The following is a 19,961-nucleotide window of genomic DNA, read 5'->3' on the forward strand; positions in this document are numbered from 1 at the left end:
TCAGGGTAAGAATCAAATTTCTAATCCTGCATAGTAATTACTTGCCTATTTCACTCACTAACAGATTTCTGTGAGCTTATGTTGTGTGACAGTAGCAGATGCTGCTTTCTCCCTGTGGAGTTACGGTATCTAATCATCAGTGGTTTATGCTCCAGAATGCATCCAGCAAAGTAAAGACCTGATCTTGAAACGACTGGAGTGCCGTGCAAAGAAGAGAGAAGAGTTCAAACACAGACAAAAAGATGAACAAGGGAGTCTCCTCAGCAAAACTTTTCATAATAAAGATGTTCATGATTTTCTTAAGGTGAGCGCATAAAAGCTTATTTTCAGTGTTCCATTAGTTCCAAGGCCAAATATATTGCAAATTTCTCCCAGTTCCATAAAATTGGGATTTTAGAGTCCTCCTGAGAATCGTGTACAGTAGCACAGGCAGGATAGGGTCAGACCCCCCTTGCCTAGAGACTTTTCCTCTGGTGTTGGTCTTGTCGCATTGGAACAAAATGCCAAAGGGTATTAATGCTAGATTGCATGTTTGGTAGAAAATATCTTTTATTTAGATACTGCGTGTTTGGTTCAATATAGGAAATCTCTGCAGGAAAGTATCTGACCTGCGTTACAGAAGAAAGTAGGCTGCCCTGACCTGATTGCTTTTCTATGAGTGAGGTTACTGAGGCTCAAAAGACTATCAAATTTCACATAAGCAGAGGGAAAACTCATTATGATATCTGGCAGGATACATTAGAGAAGGTTTGCAATAGATAATTTAATATGGCATACAATGGCCAGTGGAGTGTTTTCTTGGCCATATTTTCTATAGAGCTCTATTGTTATTGTTCAGAATGTATATACAAAATCAGAGTTCTTAGCTGTAAATGCTGAGAGCTGCCATACTGTAAATGCTGAGAACTACAGACCCAAGTTATTAAGAAATAAAAAAAAAAAATTGATCCTCAATTTTCATGAAAAGAAATAATTTCAGGTTAAAGTGGTTACATCCAGCAGTATTAAACTTTTGATGAAATCTAATAACTTAGATAAATTACTGTATGAGAAGACCCAGATTCCAGCTGTAGCGAACTGTCAAAATTTATTGATCTCAACACTGCAATTTTGTACTGCAGGGACAAGTTCTTTAATTATATTGTATGAATTGGATAATGCAGTTACTGTTCTTGTATGCAACACCTGTCTGGCAACACCTCGCTTCAAAACAAATGATTTCAGGCACTTTAAAACAGTAGAACATATTTTACCTCTTTGGCTTTTCATAGCTTGAGACAAATAATTCTATCACACATTTTTGAAGCCATTGAACACTTGTGAATGTATTTTCTTTGTACACATCATTTAAAACTCTTGGACACATCCCAAATTCATTAAACAAAGCTTAGATATTTTGTATTAAGACCTGTCCCCTACAAAGTTAGAGTTAGAGCCACACAGCTTTGTGCAAGAAATGCTCTGTTCTGTACACCTTAGAGAGCTAACAAATACACTTAGTTAAGCTGTAGGCTAATGACCTGCTTGTGACAGGCTGAGCAGGAATGGCCAACTTGCACTTCATGCTACAGGATGGAACACAACTGAGTCTTAGTATTATGAAATGCCTGTGTGCAAATAAGTAGTGAAGAAATTTAAGCCTTTCTGCTGCCACAGTGGAGAGAGCCTTTTGTCCCAGAACAGATGGGGTCTTGAGTCCAAAGACTCTTTGAAGAATAAGAAAAATACATATATGTCTGCAGCTCCCATGATTTGACTTAAATAGTCCAGTAATTATTTTGTGCGAACAAGCCCCTCAGCGTTGAGGAGCTTTTTTAAACCTATTTCATGGTTTCACAGCCGGTCCAGCTGTGATGGAGTTGGTTGTGAATCTTCGCCGTGAGCCTAGAGTTTTACCCATCAAATACTCTTGTCTTCTCTGCCTTCCCTCCTCTACCTCATCAAAGGGCTCACACTACCATGGTAGCAGCCTCAGCAGTAACTGACCTTTCTGTTGAATTTTAAGTGGTTGCCAATTAAGAAGGTGGATTTTGCAATGAACTTTCTTCACATCAGTTTCTTCTGAACACAAGTTGGATGGTAATGATTTAGTTGCTACAGCTTTGATTTTTTTAAAATGACAGAATGACCTGGATAGTAAAGGTTAGAGCCCCTGTATGGTTCTCTCTCCTTCATCTATGTTTCCACTGGAAAAGGAGGATTTTCATTTTGTTTTTTGCTGGCAGAGAATACAGGAATGATCAAGTTAAGCACACAAGCCAAAAAGTGCCAGTTACAGTAACCCAGTCTTGGGTGAACATACCCTACCCTGGGTGGACATACAAGTTATGGTAATTAACTTCTTAAATTCTGTGGTAAACTACAATTTCATTATAGATGTGAATTTTACAGTCCACCTTTACAAGAACAATCTGTAGATGAAGAGCTTATGAGCACTTTTGTGCTTTTGAGAAGCCCTGTTGACATATGTAATAACAAAAGCCATAGTGACCACAGGAATGTAAGAGGACACTTGGCAATTTAAGCGAAAATATGGAACATTTATGTATAAGACAACTCATTAGTCTATAGAATGAGATGTTATTTGTCTGTGACATTCAGTCTTCCGTTACAGCACATAAGCCTGCTGACACATCACAGTCCTGGCTTGAAAAAAAAAAATAGTTGCGCCCCTCTTAAATCCGTGACCAAAGACCAAAACAGGACAGAGTCATAGATCAGCCTTTTAGGGACCACCATGGGACATAGTGACCAACCCGAGTGCAAAAGCCCTATACAGTGGGATACAGCTCTAACTAAGGTTTCTGGTGATGATGTCTGATGGCTGTTCTGCACTTCATAGTACTGGCTACCATGAAGAGATATTCATACATGGGAAAGCAGGTTGCAAATCAGATCTTTTCACATGTTTTCCGTATTAGGTAGATATTATTTAACCTCAAATTAATGAAGCTGTGGAGTTTCATACTCGACTGTATCTGCTCAAATTGAAGTAGTAAGGCAAAGTTTCACTTCCCTCTGAGTCACAGTTCAGGATAAAGACTCGCTGTTGTGATAGTACATGGGAAGGGGAGTATCACAAGAAGCTATCAAGACCTTTTCAGATATTTAAATACACCTATTGTGTTTCTTTTAGGCTTACCATGAGCTGTTAGAGAAGCATTGGCAAGCACAGCGGGAACTGGAGGAGGAGGATGACTGCGGGAGCACAGAGGCTGTTGCAGATCTCTACAAGGTACCAACTCCAATGATATGTGTCATTTACTAAAATAATGCTGAAGAACCTCTAACCCCACTATACAATGTCAGACCTTGGGGAGGATTGGGGAATTGCAGGAGAGATCATGGCAGCTCCAGGAAGCTAGGCTGGCAAACCAGGAGGTGGAGGCAGGACAGACTCCCACATTAGCTTGCCTATTTCATTATCTTCCCAACACACAAAGTTTCCTAACCACATATTAGTCAGAAAATCCCTATGTGGTCTGCCAAAACGTGCTGCCTGGGTGGCTGACAAGGCTACAATAATGTTGAGAGCATGTAACGTCTGGCATTACTACCAGGAGAGAGACTTCATTAACGTAGCATAATTATCTCCTCTGCACCGTGGTAGGATCATGCTATTCTTAGTTAACTTCGCTACATCTCCAAAAATATTTTTCTCATCTCTTTTTCCTCTCAGTGAATTTGTTTTGACACTAGTTAGTTCCCTGAAATAAGTTCATATCTTTGGTGTAAGTAATATTTTTACACTTCTTTATCTTACTGATTTGGAAAATATGTAGATGTTTCATGCTTTTGCGTCATCTGTAATTATTTTCTGTCTGCACTGAAAAAATAAGATAATGTGATCTATCTGATGAAGCCCAAAACTGTGGCTAGCAGTGACCTTTAATTAGGCTGGAACTAATCACTTTCAGCTCAACAGTGTCCTTGTCATGATTAATTATGGCCAGATCAGGGTGTTACAGAAGCTTGTAGTCCCTATCACATTAAGATAAGATACCCACACAGTCTTAATTAGCACTAGTCCACATGCACTTTTTCAAATTCAATTGATAAAAAAATAAAGCCACTGTATTTAGAACAAATAGTTTGCCATGGTTTTATGTAATAATGCAAGCAACAGGATATTTGAGAAGAACTACTGCATTGGAGAAAGGAAAAGTTTGCTTGGAAGGCTGTCCAGTGAATCAGAGTAGATTAATTGTGCAAGGCTATTTAATTTAAGAAAAGTCAATGCGTCTGCTGATATTACTGCTCACCATCCATTCTCCAAAGTTACTAACTTCCCCACCCCCTTCCTCAATTCATATGAAGTCTTTGGAGACCAAACAATTTTTTTTTAGCCTGCACAGTTCCACCTCATTTGTGAAATTATATTGCTTTCCTTTATTGTCTACTCTGCCTTAGTAACACTAAGATCAGACTGAGAATCCTGTTTCTTTCAGCACTGTTAGCTAAGTTTTGTTTTCCATTAAAAAAAATTGGTTTGGGTGAATTAAGTGTTTCTAGAATTGCGAAGGTGCCAGGAGAGCTGCACAAACTTGAGCTCTGCCAATTCAACTAGCTCCAAGCCATTATATTCCATATTGCAGCTGCTCTCTTATTCCTAGACCCAAACAAACACTGCCAGACATGAAAAGCTGCAAGGACTGTGATCCAACTGGCATCTGTTGAATGAGGGTCCACAAATCTTAATCTCCACTTTTTTTTTCTATAATAAAACATTTTTATTGTGGCATTTAACACAATGAACAACTGCACTTTTTCCCCTTAACCCTACATACAGATATTACAGACTGTTTTAGGAGAGGAGACTGGTTCTGAGTATACCATGTAAGCAGCATGAGCTAGAAGGAAGAGAAAAAATAAATGAGACACAGTGCAGTGGTGTGACTACAGCTCAGGTAGACCTAAGCAAGCAAACATTAGACTAACCATCTGGGTACCTGCAGCCTTTACATGGCGATAGTGAGCACTGTGATACAAGACAGACCTCCCAGTCAGGTTTGAACCAAGTACTTTGTAGAACCAGCTAGTCCATCTGCAAACACTGCAAAGCTCCATGTTGTCATTCCAGGTGGTCTGTACTCCCTGAAGCTCAACTGGTAAGTCATTTGCCTTGCACTCTTTCAGTGAAGAAATTTTTCCTAAGATCCAACCTAAACCTCCCCTGGTCTTTCTTGTGGTGAGGGGCCCAAAACTGGACACAATATTTGAGGTGTGGTCTCACCAGTGCCAAGGACAGGGGGACAATCACTTCTCTAGTCCTGCTCACCACACTGTTCCTGACACAGGCCAGGATGCTGTTGACCTTCTTGGCCACCTGGGCACACTGCTGGCTCATATTCAGCCAGTTGTTGACCAACACCCCCAGGTCCTTTTCTGCCAGGCAGCTCTCCAGCCATTCTTCCCCAAGCCTGTAGCGCTGCATGGGGCTGTTGTGATCCAAGTGCACGACCCAGCGCTTGGTCTTGATGAACCTCATTCTATTGGCCTCATCCCATCGATCCAGCCTGTCCAGATCCCTCTGTAGAGCCTTCCTACCCTCCTTCCTACCCTCCTTCCTACCATTCTTCCCCGCCAGCTCATCTTTCAGCACATGGACTCCTGCCCCTTTAAGATTTCCTTCTTGAAGAGTGTCCAGCTTTCCTGGACCCCATTGCCTCTCAGGGCCCCCACCCTAGTGACTCTGTCAACTAGACCCATAAACTGCGCCAAAGGCCACCCTCTGGAAGTCCAAGGTGGCAGTTCTACTGCTCTCCCTACTAACTTCCCCAAGAATCAAAAACTCTTATCATTTTGTGATCACTATGCCTTTTCGTGATCTTCTAAGCCCTTCTCAAATTTTTGTGCTTTTTTTTTTTCATTTTTTCCCCTTCTAAAGAGTTTGAACCCTTCTAAGGGTTCATCAGGATAAACCCTTTAGCACTACTGTAGCCTGTAGTCCTACAGTACATCAAAGAATTCTCCAGATTGGTGAATAAATATGTAAAAATGCAATGATCTGGAAGCTGACTGTGTTTGCATAGAATAATTGAGTAGGTTTGTGTTGTGTACACATGAATAAATCAATTAAAGTGATGTAACCAAGGTCAGTGGAATCTGTTGATGCCTGAAGTGAATGAATGAGTTATATTTTGAGGATAGCATAGGACTTTGCAGCCATACTAGTGGATTAAAATAGTGTGCTGAAGGTGAATAGTCTATATCTAGACACAGGCTCCATAACTAATTTTTGAAGTGCAAGTTGAATTGGAGCAAGTGATCTTGATTATCACAGTACATCGGAACTGAAGGAGGAGTTGTGTCAGAGGCAACTGAATGGCTCATCCTATTTTCATAAACACAGTTTGTGGAGTTATCCCGTATGTGAGGGATTGTGTTGCAGTAACAGTTTTGTTTTGGCTTGACTAGCATTTTGATTGCAAAGTTTTTACCATCATTTTCTTTTACATGGCAGCAAAAGCAACCCCAAACCCCCAATATATCCTGTTCTGTTTCTCATTTCTCATGGTCTCTTGGAAAGATTGATGGCTAGCTCTTTGCAAGTCTGTCTCAAGTTTAGCACATCAGATGTTCACCAATGCTTAATCTTTTCTTTCTTTTTTTTTTTTTTTGAAACAACACTGATGTGTGTGAAAGTCAAGGGGAAGGTAAAGGAGATAACTGATTTTTTTTTTTTTTTTTTTTTTTTTTTTTTTTTTTGGTGAGCTACCTGCTTATTTCAGTGGGGAAAGGAGAAGTGAAAAGAGGTTGGTGGTTAAGAGTTCATTATTAAGAGAACAGACATGCAGATTGCACAAAGGAAATCAATTAACAGCTAGGAATTACATAGTCTGTGGTAAGATAATTATTTTTCCTCAGTCTTAACATCAAAACCATAAAAACACACAATTTACTGTCATTTATAATTTGCTTTTGCTGATAGCAGTTCACCAGGATGTTATTTCATTTGACTTGACAGAACATAGAAAAGCACAGGAATTTAGACTAAAAGCTATTAAGTAATGAGTATTATCAACAGGAAAGGCAATAAATATTTTATGAATGGGTAAATATGAATGTGAGGTTGAAGCAAAGGATTTGATATTTTCCTTTGTTAATAAAAGGGGATTTATTATTTTTTTCAAAATAAAAAGTACAGATTCTCAAAGACTTACTCTTTCCTTACTTTCCTTATGTAATTTCATTAATATGAGATATGGTTACAGATGCTTTTCATAGAGTGGGCTGCATTTTTGGGTACCAAGAGCTAGCTTCTTTTCAAGGTGAATCACCCACAGCTTACCTCAGGTGGAAATCCATATCAAGAGACCTCCACCTTAGATGCTCACTTCTGAAAATTTTGACCTGTGATTGACCCCAAAAAGGCTGCAAGACAGCATGGTCCAATAGATTAAATTTGTGAACTCTTACCATGCAAGCTCAGTCTATTTCTGGGTTTGGGCACTGATTAAATTTGACCTGATCATTTCAGTCAAAGCTGATACAAGATGTCTGATGTGGATAGCCTTCATTCTGAAGTTTGTTTCTTGCCTTATTGCATAAGAAAATGTATTTTACCTCTGTATGGATTCATGATTTGTTAATAGTTAGATCTAGTAAAGGACATAACCTTATCTACAAAGGCACATTTCTTAAACAGGGAGTACAGAAAGAAGATTGAAACTGCCTCCTGACTAAATCAAGGACCAGTGAGGGGGTAAGACAGGAATTTCAATGAACCTCCATTTTAAATGCATGGAAAACAAACTTCTTTTTACTGGCTTGTCCTAAGGATGACTTTAATTTCATTGTGTTTTATTGGTGTTAGGATGCTTAAAAGAAGAGTAGTGTTTTAATTTTCCAATTAGCATTCTAGAATTCTTCACGTGGAAGAGAGGGGGAAATACATGCAATCAGCATTTCCCCATTTAGCATGAGTCTGATGTATCTTCTAGTGGCCAGTGGTGTCCAAGAACGTGTGGAGTGTTTATGGGATGTACGGTCTGAGTATTGAATCTCTACCCTCAATAAGATTCTATATGGGTTGGGAGTTGAATCTTTTACCTCCTAAACAAGTGTCTTAGCCATTGAGATTCTAGAGATACATGCAGGAGTGTTCTACAGCTTTGTCCAGAAATTTTAATTATTTTAATGGAATGCTGATGTGCCACAAGTAACAAATAGCTATCACAAGTTAACAAATAGCTGCACAGTTGCCATTTGGGGATAATATATACTAGTCAGTGGCTGGCATGTAAAATACAGTACAACCAGCTTTTATAAATACATTTTCCAGCTTCACAGTTTTGCAATTCACTTTATTTTCATCTGCATGTAGGAACCTTTTAATCATTTGGATTTGAGGGAAAGCATTAATATTGTTCTTTGGTTTTGTAGTGAAATCTGATAAGCTGTGTATTTCCCCTGGTTTTTGAAAAAATTATATATTTATTGCCTTGTTGGAAATTCAGATGCACTTAGCATTTTAATGTGAGCCCATTTTATTTCTGCATATACCCCATGGTATTTCTTTATGCTTGATGAATTTCTCTGGAGATTTTCTGAAAAGCTTTGAGATTGACTGCCAGGTACTACAAACAGGTTCATTCAACACTGCAATCAGCTTTTCTATTAATGGAATCAATTTGAATAAATTTCATTAAGTAAAAGTTCTAAAAACAAGAGATGGCATATCAGGAAGCTTGTAAAAAATATTTTGTAGGGGTTCTAGTCTAAAAATAAGATCCTGGAAACAGCAGAATTTCTTAACAGTTTCCTTTTTTGTCCGGCAGAGAGTAAGCTTTATCATCCATAGTGCTCCTTCCCTGTTCACAGACTTTATTGCTGTTTCAGATCAAGTATATTCCTTAAAGTTCAAATACTTTTCAACTATTTTATTAGCTTGAGTCACTTTGGTAGAATTTAATCGTATCTGCAATCTTTCCTAAATGTAGACTTACCATTTCTCCTACCAAATTTTAAAAGGCCATTCCACTGTGTTTTTTCAAGTGCTGCATTCAGCAGTGTGGATGTTGTGTTGTACCCGTGGTGTGTCCTCGGGGCAGGGCGTGCTGTCGTGTTAGGGTCTGGGCTGCAAGGACTGCCTGGGGTCTGATGTCCGTATGATCACGTCTTGAGGTTAAAGAAACCAGTGGCCACTGGTTCCTTGTACACTGAAGAAAATTTTGTATTTTGATAGTAGTCACGGACAGTTGTCTGTTTTGTGATCCTGGACAACCGGTAAGACCAGCAAGTGCAGGTTTTGTGTCCTGCACAGAGGAGAATTTGTAACAGAACTTAAAGTGTTCAGTCCTGCTAAAAAACACTGTCCCAGGGACTTACAGCATCTGACCAGGCTTCCTGTTGCTTTGCGTGCTGGCTTGCAACATATGTGAGATGTAAAGAGCACACTGCTTAGTCCTGCTTCCCCTCCATGTATTCACTCGGCATTTTAATTTTTAAAGAGACTTTATATGTGAAAAAGTGTTCCTGGAATTCTAATCCTACTTTCTTGTCCTTTCATATATAAGTTTTAGCAGAGAGCCATGAATTATTTTGCAAACAAATAGTTAAGCACCTTTGACCTAAAGATAACTTAGCCCATCACATTAATGAGGTGATGTAAGTAATTTTAGGAGAACAGGACCTAGTCACATTTTTCCTGGGTGACTGTGTACCTACTCTGGTAGTGCCAAAGGTATATAAACAGTATAATTTGAAGCTGCAGAGAGTGCAAACAGAACTCTATTCGCTTGTTCTTTAAAAAAAATGGCATGAAGGCCAGTAACAAAATACCTTCTTTATGTTCTGTGCAAAAGATTTCCTAGTAAATAATAATACAGAGCTGTGAGCATGCCAGGGAAACGCTATCAGTTCTGCAGCAAAATGTGTTGCAAAGTGATTTAGCTGCCATAGGTGGAACTCTGTCTGTTTAAGAATAGAGTTCCTTAACACCCTGCCTAAGATCTTTTGAGATTGCAGTAGATGTCACAGACTCCTCTAGATTGCTTCTGAACTATTTCAGACCCAGGAGAGATTCTTGTATCCCTGAACACCCAGTACAGGCGGGAAAATTAACATGTCCTGAAAGGTTAGTAAAGCTCAAAGAGATGGTTTACAGAGACAGGGTGATCGTTCTTTAAATGTGGCATGGGATACAGAGATTAGAAACATAGAATCTTTGAGCTTACATTGAATACCAGAATGTGGAGACTTGAATTTTAAAATAAATAGCATCAGAAGAGAGAATTCAAACAAACTGTTTTGCATTAGTGTTGGCAAGCTAAGCCAGGCGCACAACTGCACAGATGATTAAGATGGTATAGATCCTTCCTCTTCTTGTAACTGGAACTGGTAACTCTAATAATTAAGGAGTAGGGGAGATGCATCCTTCAGCACAGGATACACCTGTGTAGCAAGTGCTACCCTGATGAAACTGGCATGTCCAGATTGCGAGCAATAGCTAGAAATGGGAGGATGTTACCAGAAATGAGGTATCTGATCGTTGTGTCTATGACTAACAATTCTGATACTTACTTAGTAACCAGTTTCAGAAACCTGTAGCCCAATTTAAAAGAATTCCTAGTGCTTTGCGATTAAACAAAGCCAGTGCGACCTGAATTCTGAAAATGCTGCATGCTTTAAACAGGTAAGAGTGGAAAAAAATCAAGACAGCTCATCTTCAAGGTGTAGAGAACACTTTTGATAGTGTTGTGCCTCAATTTTATCCGTAAGAAGTTACTGTGGGGAGCTCTTAAGATAAGCTATTTATTGTTTGTGAAACAGCTCATTAATATGGTGATTAGCATCCTAGAGGGATCCCAGGAGGAAAATAATAATTTAGTATTCTGTGCACAGTTTGAATATTTTACAATAAATGAGAAATACAAAATGAAGGTTTTTAAGAAATGTATCCATTCATTGGGTAGTGATAAATCTAAAGACAGAACAGATAATGGTCCTGTGGGAACAGTACGCGAACCCCAAATTTATCATTATGGGGGCAGAGAAGGAGATTTCACATGCAACCTAAGTTCTGGTTATTCTTTATTTCTGAGTTGTTGATTTTGTAATTTGCAACCCTCTTTCGGTCCTTTTGGGTTTTTTTGGTTTTGCTTTCTTTTTTATGATACCACATCTACCAGTTGGGATCGGTTCTTTTGCAGGAGTGCATTATACCAGTGTGTCTCCCAGAAAAAGAGAAGTCCACCAGAAATTTCCTTGTCTATGAGCTACAGGCAAATGTTTTTGACATCTAGATAAATATGTCTGTGTTTCTATTGAGAGGGTCTATATTTTGAACACTTAAAAGATTGAAATTAAATCTATACTTAAAAGAAGGCAACAGCCAGAAGACTTGACTTATTTTTGCAACAGGAATGCTGAAAAGAGTTTTAAAAGAATTAGCTGTATTTTAAGGAAAAGAAAGAAAAGTGAGTGTTTCCAAGTGGGCTAACAGTGATTTGCAATGAAAGTAAACCCAAGTAGACAGTAAAGCTTTTTGGACTGGTAAGATCATGTAGAACTCACATAAAAATAGTTCTTCATACTGCTGGAGGACTGTAGCGTCCGTGTCACCTTTCCAGTGTGTTTTCTGTCTTCCACTGGGGAAAGCTGCCTGCCCTCACACCTTCTCCTCAGGGTTTATGTCAAATTGTAGCAAGTTTGCAAACACCACTCATATCTTCACTGTCTATTTGATAGTAAAATTATGTGTTTTGAACAGACTTTTTAGCTTGGATGCCATCTGACTAAATCACCCAAATTCTTCTCGTGAGTGAAACAGCCTCAATAATTGAAAACTGTTCATACGGGACTAGTTTTAATAAAACTAGCAGAAGGTGTTTGTTTTCCTAGGCTTGAACCTGTTGTGCGTCAGAAGGAATTTGAATAATTCTGTCTTTCCAGAACGCATTGAAGAGTGTCATATTTTGGAGCACCAACTATATAATATGACTAGTGTCAATTTTGTCTATCTGAATGTTACGCTCTCCCTTTTAATTCTTCCTTCTTTCTTGCCTTCATTCATTTCGTATCAGCATCTTTGAAAATGCTTATGAGGTGTTGTGCTGAACCGGATTGTTTCCACAGCAACTTTCAAAGTAAGTGGTGTTATAGCACATCACCATCGCCAGTAAAGCAAGATATTCTTTGTACTTCAGTTGCATGTGGACAACAGTTGGGATTCAAGGTCTCATGTGCTTATGCCACTGTTGCATTTTAAACACCCTTTTATGCCTTGAATCAAAACACTCAAGTTTTTCCATCTACGAAACCTGGTCTTTTCGACTCAAGCATTAGTGACATTGGGTTTTGGCTCTGTGGGTCAGTCACTGGCCCAATGTCTTCAGTGGGACACGCTTCCCTCACTGGCATCACAGAGACATGCACTGAAACAGCTCCAGAGGGCTGGGGGGGTTCACTCTCTCACCTCTCTCTGTCCTTCTTTGTCCCTCTGTTAGGAGCTGTACTCTAAAGCTTCCCGTGCCTTAGTGGAGTTGGTGACGGAGCTGTTTCTTCAGACCCTGCCTGCTGTGACTGGCCTCTCTGTGAGAGAATGTGAGCTTCTGAAAGAGGAATGGCAGGAGAATTTGGCCCCTCAGCTGGAGAAATGGGAGACCCACCGCCAGAGACGCTGGAAGCTTTTCCAGGAACAGCTATTGCAAGAAAAAAAAGTAAGATCCGTATTACATTCTAGGACCCAGGGTCTAAAAACAAGGGTATGGAAAAAAAAATTTCAACATATTTATCTTATTTGTACTTTTATATACAAATATACAGGCTTAAGTCCAGACTTAGGATGGGCAGTTTGACCTGGAGTATGGAGTGAATACGTATGTTGTGCATGTAGATTTGTGTAGAGGAGTCAGAGTGTAATTACTGAACATCTGTCCACAGTGTTTGATGGCTTTGTCAGCACATAAACATTTTTTTGGCAAGGCTGCTGTCTGATGTCCTCAACTCTTGAGCATCTACAGAAACAGATCAAAAAAAAACCTTCATCTGGTCTGTTTGGAGAGGGTACATATGGATACAGCTTGCAGGAAAAGAGGCCTTACAATGATAAGTATTTCTTAATCATTTTTATGTATTAATACTATACTAATTGGAAATATATGATGTGTACTTTATAGAAAGCTTACTCAGAGAAGGTGAAGAAACTTTGCTGCTTTCCTGCTCTATTTGTCCCCAGCATAGGTGGCATTGACACCAGAGGAGAAAGGCAACAACAGTAAATGCAGAGGCGGGCAAACTAAACTAAAATATACTTGAGACAAACTGCTGATGCCAATGAGACTGGTCATGTGCTTTAAGGGCTGGCATTTGTGTTTTCTAGGACTGCTGTCTGGCATTTAATGTTTGAATTTGGCATACCCATAACTTCAGTGATTAATGACACAATATCTGACCTCAACTTTATTTCGTTTTACCCCTTTTTATCAATGATTGGATTCAATACCTGAATTAGAAAGCTTAAACCTCTCAGTTGCTGTTTGGTTTCACATTCACTGAGGGTTCACAAATTGCCTGTCCTGATATGTGAATGACCTGAGCAGCCTGGTCTAGCAGGTGTACTACAAACATGTCTCATAGTGCATGGGCCCAAAGGACCGTGGTGGTATCTGCTGTCATTAAAAACCACAGTCAAGAGAAGGAGGAGGTTCTGGTGTGCCATTTATGATTAGTCTCAGAAGTCAGTGCATGTTAGAGTACCTCTGCTCTGGTCCTTCCACTGTCCCATTGAATCTCAGCCATTGTTTAGGGCCAGAGAGGATGTTTTTTAATTGCTAGGAGACTCTGGACACAGGGGGAGAGCTCAAGTCTAAAGCTGTGGTCAAAAGTGCTGTTTATGCATTCCTCTGTTACTATCATTGGGCACAGTGTTGAGTGGAGAAACCACACCTTGGGATTTTTTCTCAAAGGATTAAAAGGATTAGTTCATTTCGAGCAGCCAGTTGCTGGATAATAGCTCTTTAGGCAGCACTGTGTGATGGATTCATTGTATGTGAATTCAGATGTTCCGGTCATGCTCAAGCATGGATTATTTAAATCAGAAAGTTGACTTTCCATCACTTTCAGTGTATTGTAGCATTCATAATATAAAGCAGATGGTTTCCTAGCTGAAAAAAAAAAAAAAAAAAAAAAAAGGATTTGCTGATATCATTAACAGTAATTACTGAGCTATAGAGGAATTCACGTAGTGATGACAGAGCTCTCACATTGGCCTCTGGGTCACCTGTACTGCAGTTGGGCCTTATTCAATATAAAAATTTCCTGAGCAGCAGACAGAGCTTTCCTAAGGATGAGTGATCCTGTGGAATAAATTACTAGAAGAGACAAGCGTTTCTCCTAGTGGGAAAATATGTGATTCCTCAAGACGATACTCTTTGCAGGAGCTTAAGTAGCTTTTTTAATTTAATGCATGTGGCTTTTGGGAAGTGGTTTGAACTAAACTGGGAAAAAATCTGCTCTATCTCGGAAGAGAAGATGCAGGAAGATAGCTATTCCAGCAAAGCTAGGCTGGCAGATTTTCCTGTATAAATGAGTCTGAAAAACATCACACAACTCATTATATTACATTCAAATGCGAAGTGCATCTCTTGGCCCTTTTCATAATATAAAACATTAGCATGCACATTTAAGCAATAAGCCGGCATTTGCATCCTACAAAACAAAGCCCTTGGTTTCTACCTTAAGCAAAGAAGAGAGAGATCAGAAATTTGTGACAGGTGATCATGTCATTTAGGAGATTCCATAGGTGTTACAGTGCTGAATGTGCCAGAAGATCCATAAATCAACATTCATATTGACAGGCCTCTTAATTTATCAGGTCTTTTCCAGCAGGAGATATGTCTTCCATTTGCCTCTTGATAAATGTACTGTATTAAGAATTACACAGTCACCTGCTTTGCAGGCTTGGGAAGTCTAACACCAGAAGGCTTTTCACCAGAGTATTTATGTGTGCTTTTTGAGGTGGCTCAAAAAGACATTTTTCCCATTTACTTAAAAAACTGCATTTTTTTTTGAGATTATCTTTCCGAACATTTATACAAATCTGGAATATGATGTCCTTTGCAGGAACAGAATCTCTTTTACAATTGAAAAGAAAAAAAACAGTTTCCTGATTTAACTTTTGCCTTATACGCTTGAGGATGTGAGTGAGGCAAATGAGAATAAATGACTAATGAAAATAAATATTTAGGATTTCCCCACTTTCCCTCATTCTGCCTCATGAATTCTGTGGGTGAGCTCTCCTGCCTGGCAGGGGTTGCAGGGAGCAGCCTGCTGCACCGGGCTGAGGGGTTGCTTGGCATTCAGCGTGCATCACGCCCCATCTACAGGCTGTTAGGGAGAAATTGCTTTCCTTCGATTTCCTGAGAATCTGTGCTAAAAACGTCAAACTGAGAGCTGCAGAAAAAGGAGGGAGCTTACTTGGGTCTAATTTGCTGGTTTATCTGACGTCTAACTCAAAATATTTTATGGGTTTCATTACCTACGGAAGGCATTTTCCTCACCTTTATTGCCAGAGAGTAATACTCAATGTTTGCAGTGCTCCAGAAAGTCTTGTAATGGACTTGTTGCCAGGAAGCAAAACAGTGAGAAGCTTACAGAGAAAAAATGGGGTGAGGAGATTTCTGTCCATTCCCGCATCATTGCTTGACACTCGGAGAGCTAAACCAGCATGGTCTTATCAGTTTTGACATGATGTGTATTTTATCGCTTTCTCTTAATCTTACACTCATTTTTTTCACAGTGATTGGAATGGCTCTTCTTTTCAAGGAGCCAGACATTCCTTGGAGCTTTACTACCCCATTTATGATGCTTTTGTCACTGATTTTACTGGTTAAATGCAGGAACCGGAGAGCCCAAGCTCTCTTCCAGCTGCTGAGTCTGTGCAGCAGCGTCTTTTTCCCCACTCTGTACTTACCCGTCTCTGAGCAAAGTAAGGCCATTCCCAAGAGCAGGAATGTATTGGTATTTGGTCCAAATACCAGTCTTCCTTACTTATCATCCCATCTTAAATGCGTAATAATCCCCCTCCTTTCCAATTTGTTCTCTTACTACTGAAATATGGCTGGTGCACTTGTACTGCTTGGTTTAATAACCGTGTGTGAGGGGATTTTCTGCTGCATTCTGAGCTTTCCATTGGTCTCAGGGAGGGGGGTGAAGAGACATTTTATAAATTTTACTTACAGCTCACCTTAAATGCACTCAGGATGGAAAAGGTGACTCATTTCCTTTCAAAGAAACTCGGTGTTCACCACTACAGAACTCAGCTATTTCTTCATAAACAGAAGTAAACAGCAAGTATAGTTCCTGTCTTGTTATCTTTTGGAGTGCCTTTTTGGGCAGAATATACTGATAGCAGCAGAGGTGCTAAATTTTGGGTGGTTGTCTGCAATATTATATCATCTACTATTCCAGTTTAATTCAGAAAATAGCTCCTGTCTTCTGTATCTTGGTGATGTACATCAGAGTTAATCCAGATGCTGTCTGACAGTAAGTGTGCAGACAGGCCCTTCAAGAGCAACTTCTCCGTGAATAACCAGGTCTCCAAAAATGATGGGAAGCTGCATCTGAGCCACAGGCAGGCTTTCACTGAAAATGAAAATACTTCTAGCAAGCGAAAGGTCATTTTCAGCCCTTCTTTTAACTGCTGAAAGAGACATTAAAATACGTGATGGATCTACTAAGCGTATGCAGAGAGGTGTGAAACACTAGGAAGCCACATCCACAGAGCTGCTAAAGGGGAATGCTGATACAGTTATTACTTCAAGCATGTGTTTGCCATCTGTCACGATGACACCTGGAAACCTGATAGACCTTAGTTTGACACTTGCAGCGTGCAGTCAGAGAAGGCACTGTGTTTGGCTCTGCTCTGGGATTTTAAGGATCTCCTGGACTGGAATCAGTTGGGGTTTGGCTACACAGGCATGTCCCGTGGCTCTTCCTGAGAGCATCCTGGTGGGCTGTTGGGCTGTGCTTCTGGTGCTCGGCTGCACGCTCTCCATCTGTCACCTGTTGGTGACTGCCTGCCCATCCTTCCCTGGCATCCTGCTGGAAGTATGTGTTTTGGTAAGGCTTTCTGCACGGAGAGGGCCAGGTTATGTGCGTTGCTGTGTTATACTACAGACAAGGTGCTATCCAAGGGAGAAGTACATTTTTATTTTAAAGCCAAAGGTGATGTGGTGTCTGATGTTCTGCACTTCCCCGGGGGAGTTCATTCTGTGCTCACATATAAAGCCTCTCTCCTGCAGAGATCATTGTGTCCCAAGGAAAAGACTATCAAATCCAGTAGGAAGGCTCAGTACCCCTCCTCGTTCCTAACGCTAACAATTGTGCAATTACACACCTAATTCTTTGCTAGACAATATTGATCTAGCGAAACCTTGCTGTCTGCAATAATACAAAATTTAGCCCCTCATGTTCTGAATGAGGCTAGAACATGAAGTGAAGCTGTCAGAAAGCCTGAGTATTATATTTAATTTAGGGCTCTGCATATATCTGGAGGCAGCCTGCATTTATCCAGCTGCCAGTGTAGCACAAAATATACTCTTCATCTCACAGTAATAGAGTTTGGGCTTTACAACCATTTCATCTTATGGCTTATTATTCATTAATTTCAGGCAATAAACAAAAATCTTAAGTCTATATCTCCAAAAGTTTACAGTCTAATGGCAAATCCATCAAAACATTTAAAGATTAAATTCTTTGATATAAATATCACCCTGAAGGAGCTGTAAAGTTGCAGTCCGTAAACCTAATCATACAATCTCAATTTCTAACTATTAGCACTGTGTATAGTAAACAGAAGTGTGATGAAGACAATATCTTTATTTTGTTGAGTGAAAATAAAAGCTGCATTCTCTACTAGTGAAAAAAACCCAAACAAAAAGCCCACTGCAACCTACTGATAAGCATTGATGCGATATTTTGTGCCATATTGTTCTTTTTCTCTTGTTCCTCTGTTGCTGAAACAGGAAAATCTGTAGGAGACACAGCTCAGGGCTGATCCAAACCAGTGCAAAGCCTCCCTTTCTTTTCAGTGAGCTTTGATCATTGAGAAAAAAAAAGTATTTCTAAGTAGAATAATTTTAATTCAGCATGAGTTTGTTTCTTGAAAGAGGGGAATGATTGTTTTTAGCAAAATAACATCAAATAAACCAGTTTTGTAATGTGGTGACTAGAATGACTGAAATCAGAGTATCTTATGATTGTAATTCTTTTCTCCTGCTTTTAGCTATGGATAAAGGAATATGCTCTGTCTGCTGTGATGCAAAAGCACCTGTCTGAGAAACAAGAGAAGATAATTCAAGGTGTCGTGAGCAGACTAGGAGGCCTCAGTGATGAGTAAGTTTACTTTTATCAGTAAGCAGTGAGGTAAAACCGCACTGCTGCATGCACAGATAAAAGCTTGTGTACCTTACATTGTGAAAGCAGTGTTGAGGGATTATGAGCACCTTCAGACTGAGCAGCATTTGCTCTAGTTTTCTGTCTGAGTATCAAAAACAAATTAAAATACCTCGGAGGTACCATGACTACGGGTAAGTATAAAAAATAGTGTCTTCTGTGGTTTGTGTTGTTCTTTCTGTGTAACTGCTCCTATGTTTGTAAGTGTTTTCTAATCTTGAACCAGCCTCTGTTTCCACTCTGTATGTCACACTGGAGTTGGATATTCTTCAAGATAAAATGTTCAGTCCAGCACCATTCAGCACTACCTTTGCTTTCTGCTATTAGACTGTTGCTTTGCATGATAATGACTCCTCTTTTGCATTCTCTGTCTGTATTCACCAAGAAAACTTTTAGTTTTATCTTTGTACAGCTAAACATCCCTTTGATAGAGATAAGTCTCAAAAACACAATTCCATGTTATCTGCCTTGTTTTGATTAAGATATCAAATTACTTCTTTCACTACAGTCTTCACATTAGCAAAGATCAAAGCATTTGAAGTGTTCTGTTTGGAATACTGGTAGTATTGCCATGGCACTTCTTTATTTTGGCTCTACTTTTCAGTTCAACCTTACTTTTTCACCTTCTCTGACTTCAGTGTTACCCAGCATTAGGTATCTAGAGAACTCATGGTGCTTTACCACAAACATCCAAGTTTGATACAGACACAGACAATGTCATCCCAAATGTGCACACAGATTTCACTCGCCTGGCCCAGAATCAACTTCAAAATTTACTCCCCTGTTTAAAATTTACCAAAAACTTGCTTCAGCCTTGTCTGCCCTGTAAGCTAACAGTAGCCTCTTCAGTGTGTCTTCAGAATGTGCCTCCTTGGTAATCCAAAATATGCTCTCTTTGAACTAACTTTCCTGTAGTTAGAATTACATTCATTTTTCATCTTATTTCAAGTCTCTTACTAAAAAAAGCTTTTATTTTGTAATTACAGATGATTGTTTATCTCTCTTTCTTCCTATTTTTATTTTAATTTACCTTTGGTGTGACAGAACTAGAAGTCTATCACAGCAATACCATTCTTTACACCTGAGCATCTCTCCCAGGCATGCTTTGTACGAGAAGACATTGCAGGGAGTGAACAGTAACTCTTGTCATCTTTGAGCAATGACTTCACTGAATGCAGGTGTGCCAAATCAGCAGACAACTTACCTGATGGATTTTTAATGCTCCTTTTTACAGGTCTGTTAACTTTATAGTGCAAAAACACCGACTTCTGCTGTGTTCAGTACTCAGAAGGTTAACCCTCCGAAGAGTTGGAATGGCAGCCCTGGCCCGCATGAGAATGTCCCGAAAGAAGAGCTTGCTTCAGGAACTGAGAGTGCAACATACCCTGCAGAAGGGATCCTCCCCCTGCCAAGATGAGGACCAGTGGCAGCTACAGAAGGCAGTGGTAGGTACAGTGGCCAGGTGGTTTTTCTCCGGAGGTCTCATATGCTATGGTGTCTGGCATTAGAAGATCTCAAAAAATAAAAATGTTCAAGCTCCAAACAGAAAGGAAAATATTCTC

General features: G+C 39.6%; 1 protein-coding gene across 1 annotated transcript in view; it reads left to right on the forward strand.

The window, feature by feature from the left end:
- The window catches only part of EVC (Ellis van Creveld protein), a 51,251-nt gene that overhangs the window by 18,624 nt on the left and 12,666 nt on the right, over positions 1-19,961 (forward strand). Inside the window, exons 10-14 of the mRNA XM_014936120.1 lie at positions 156-304; positions 3,137-3,235; positions 12,450-12,662; positions 18,230-18,339; positions 19,634-19,844. Coding sequence (XP_014791606.1) covers positions 156-304; positions 3,137-3,235; positions 12,450-12,662; positions 18,230-18,339; positions 19,634-19,844 — 782 coding nt within the window. The remainder of the gene's footprint in view (positions 1-155; positions 305-3,136; positions 3,236-12,449; positions 12,663-18,229; positions 18,340-19,633; positions 19,845-19,961) is intronic.

Source organism: Calidris pugnax, unplaced genomic scaffold (genome assembly GCF_001431845.1).
Source record: "Calidris pugnax isolate Ruff unplaced genomic scaffold, ASM143184v1 scaffold14, whole genome shotgun sequence".
NCBI lineage: Eukaryota > Metazoa > Chordata > Aves > Charadriiformes > Scolopacidae > Calidris > Calidris pugnax.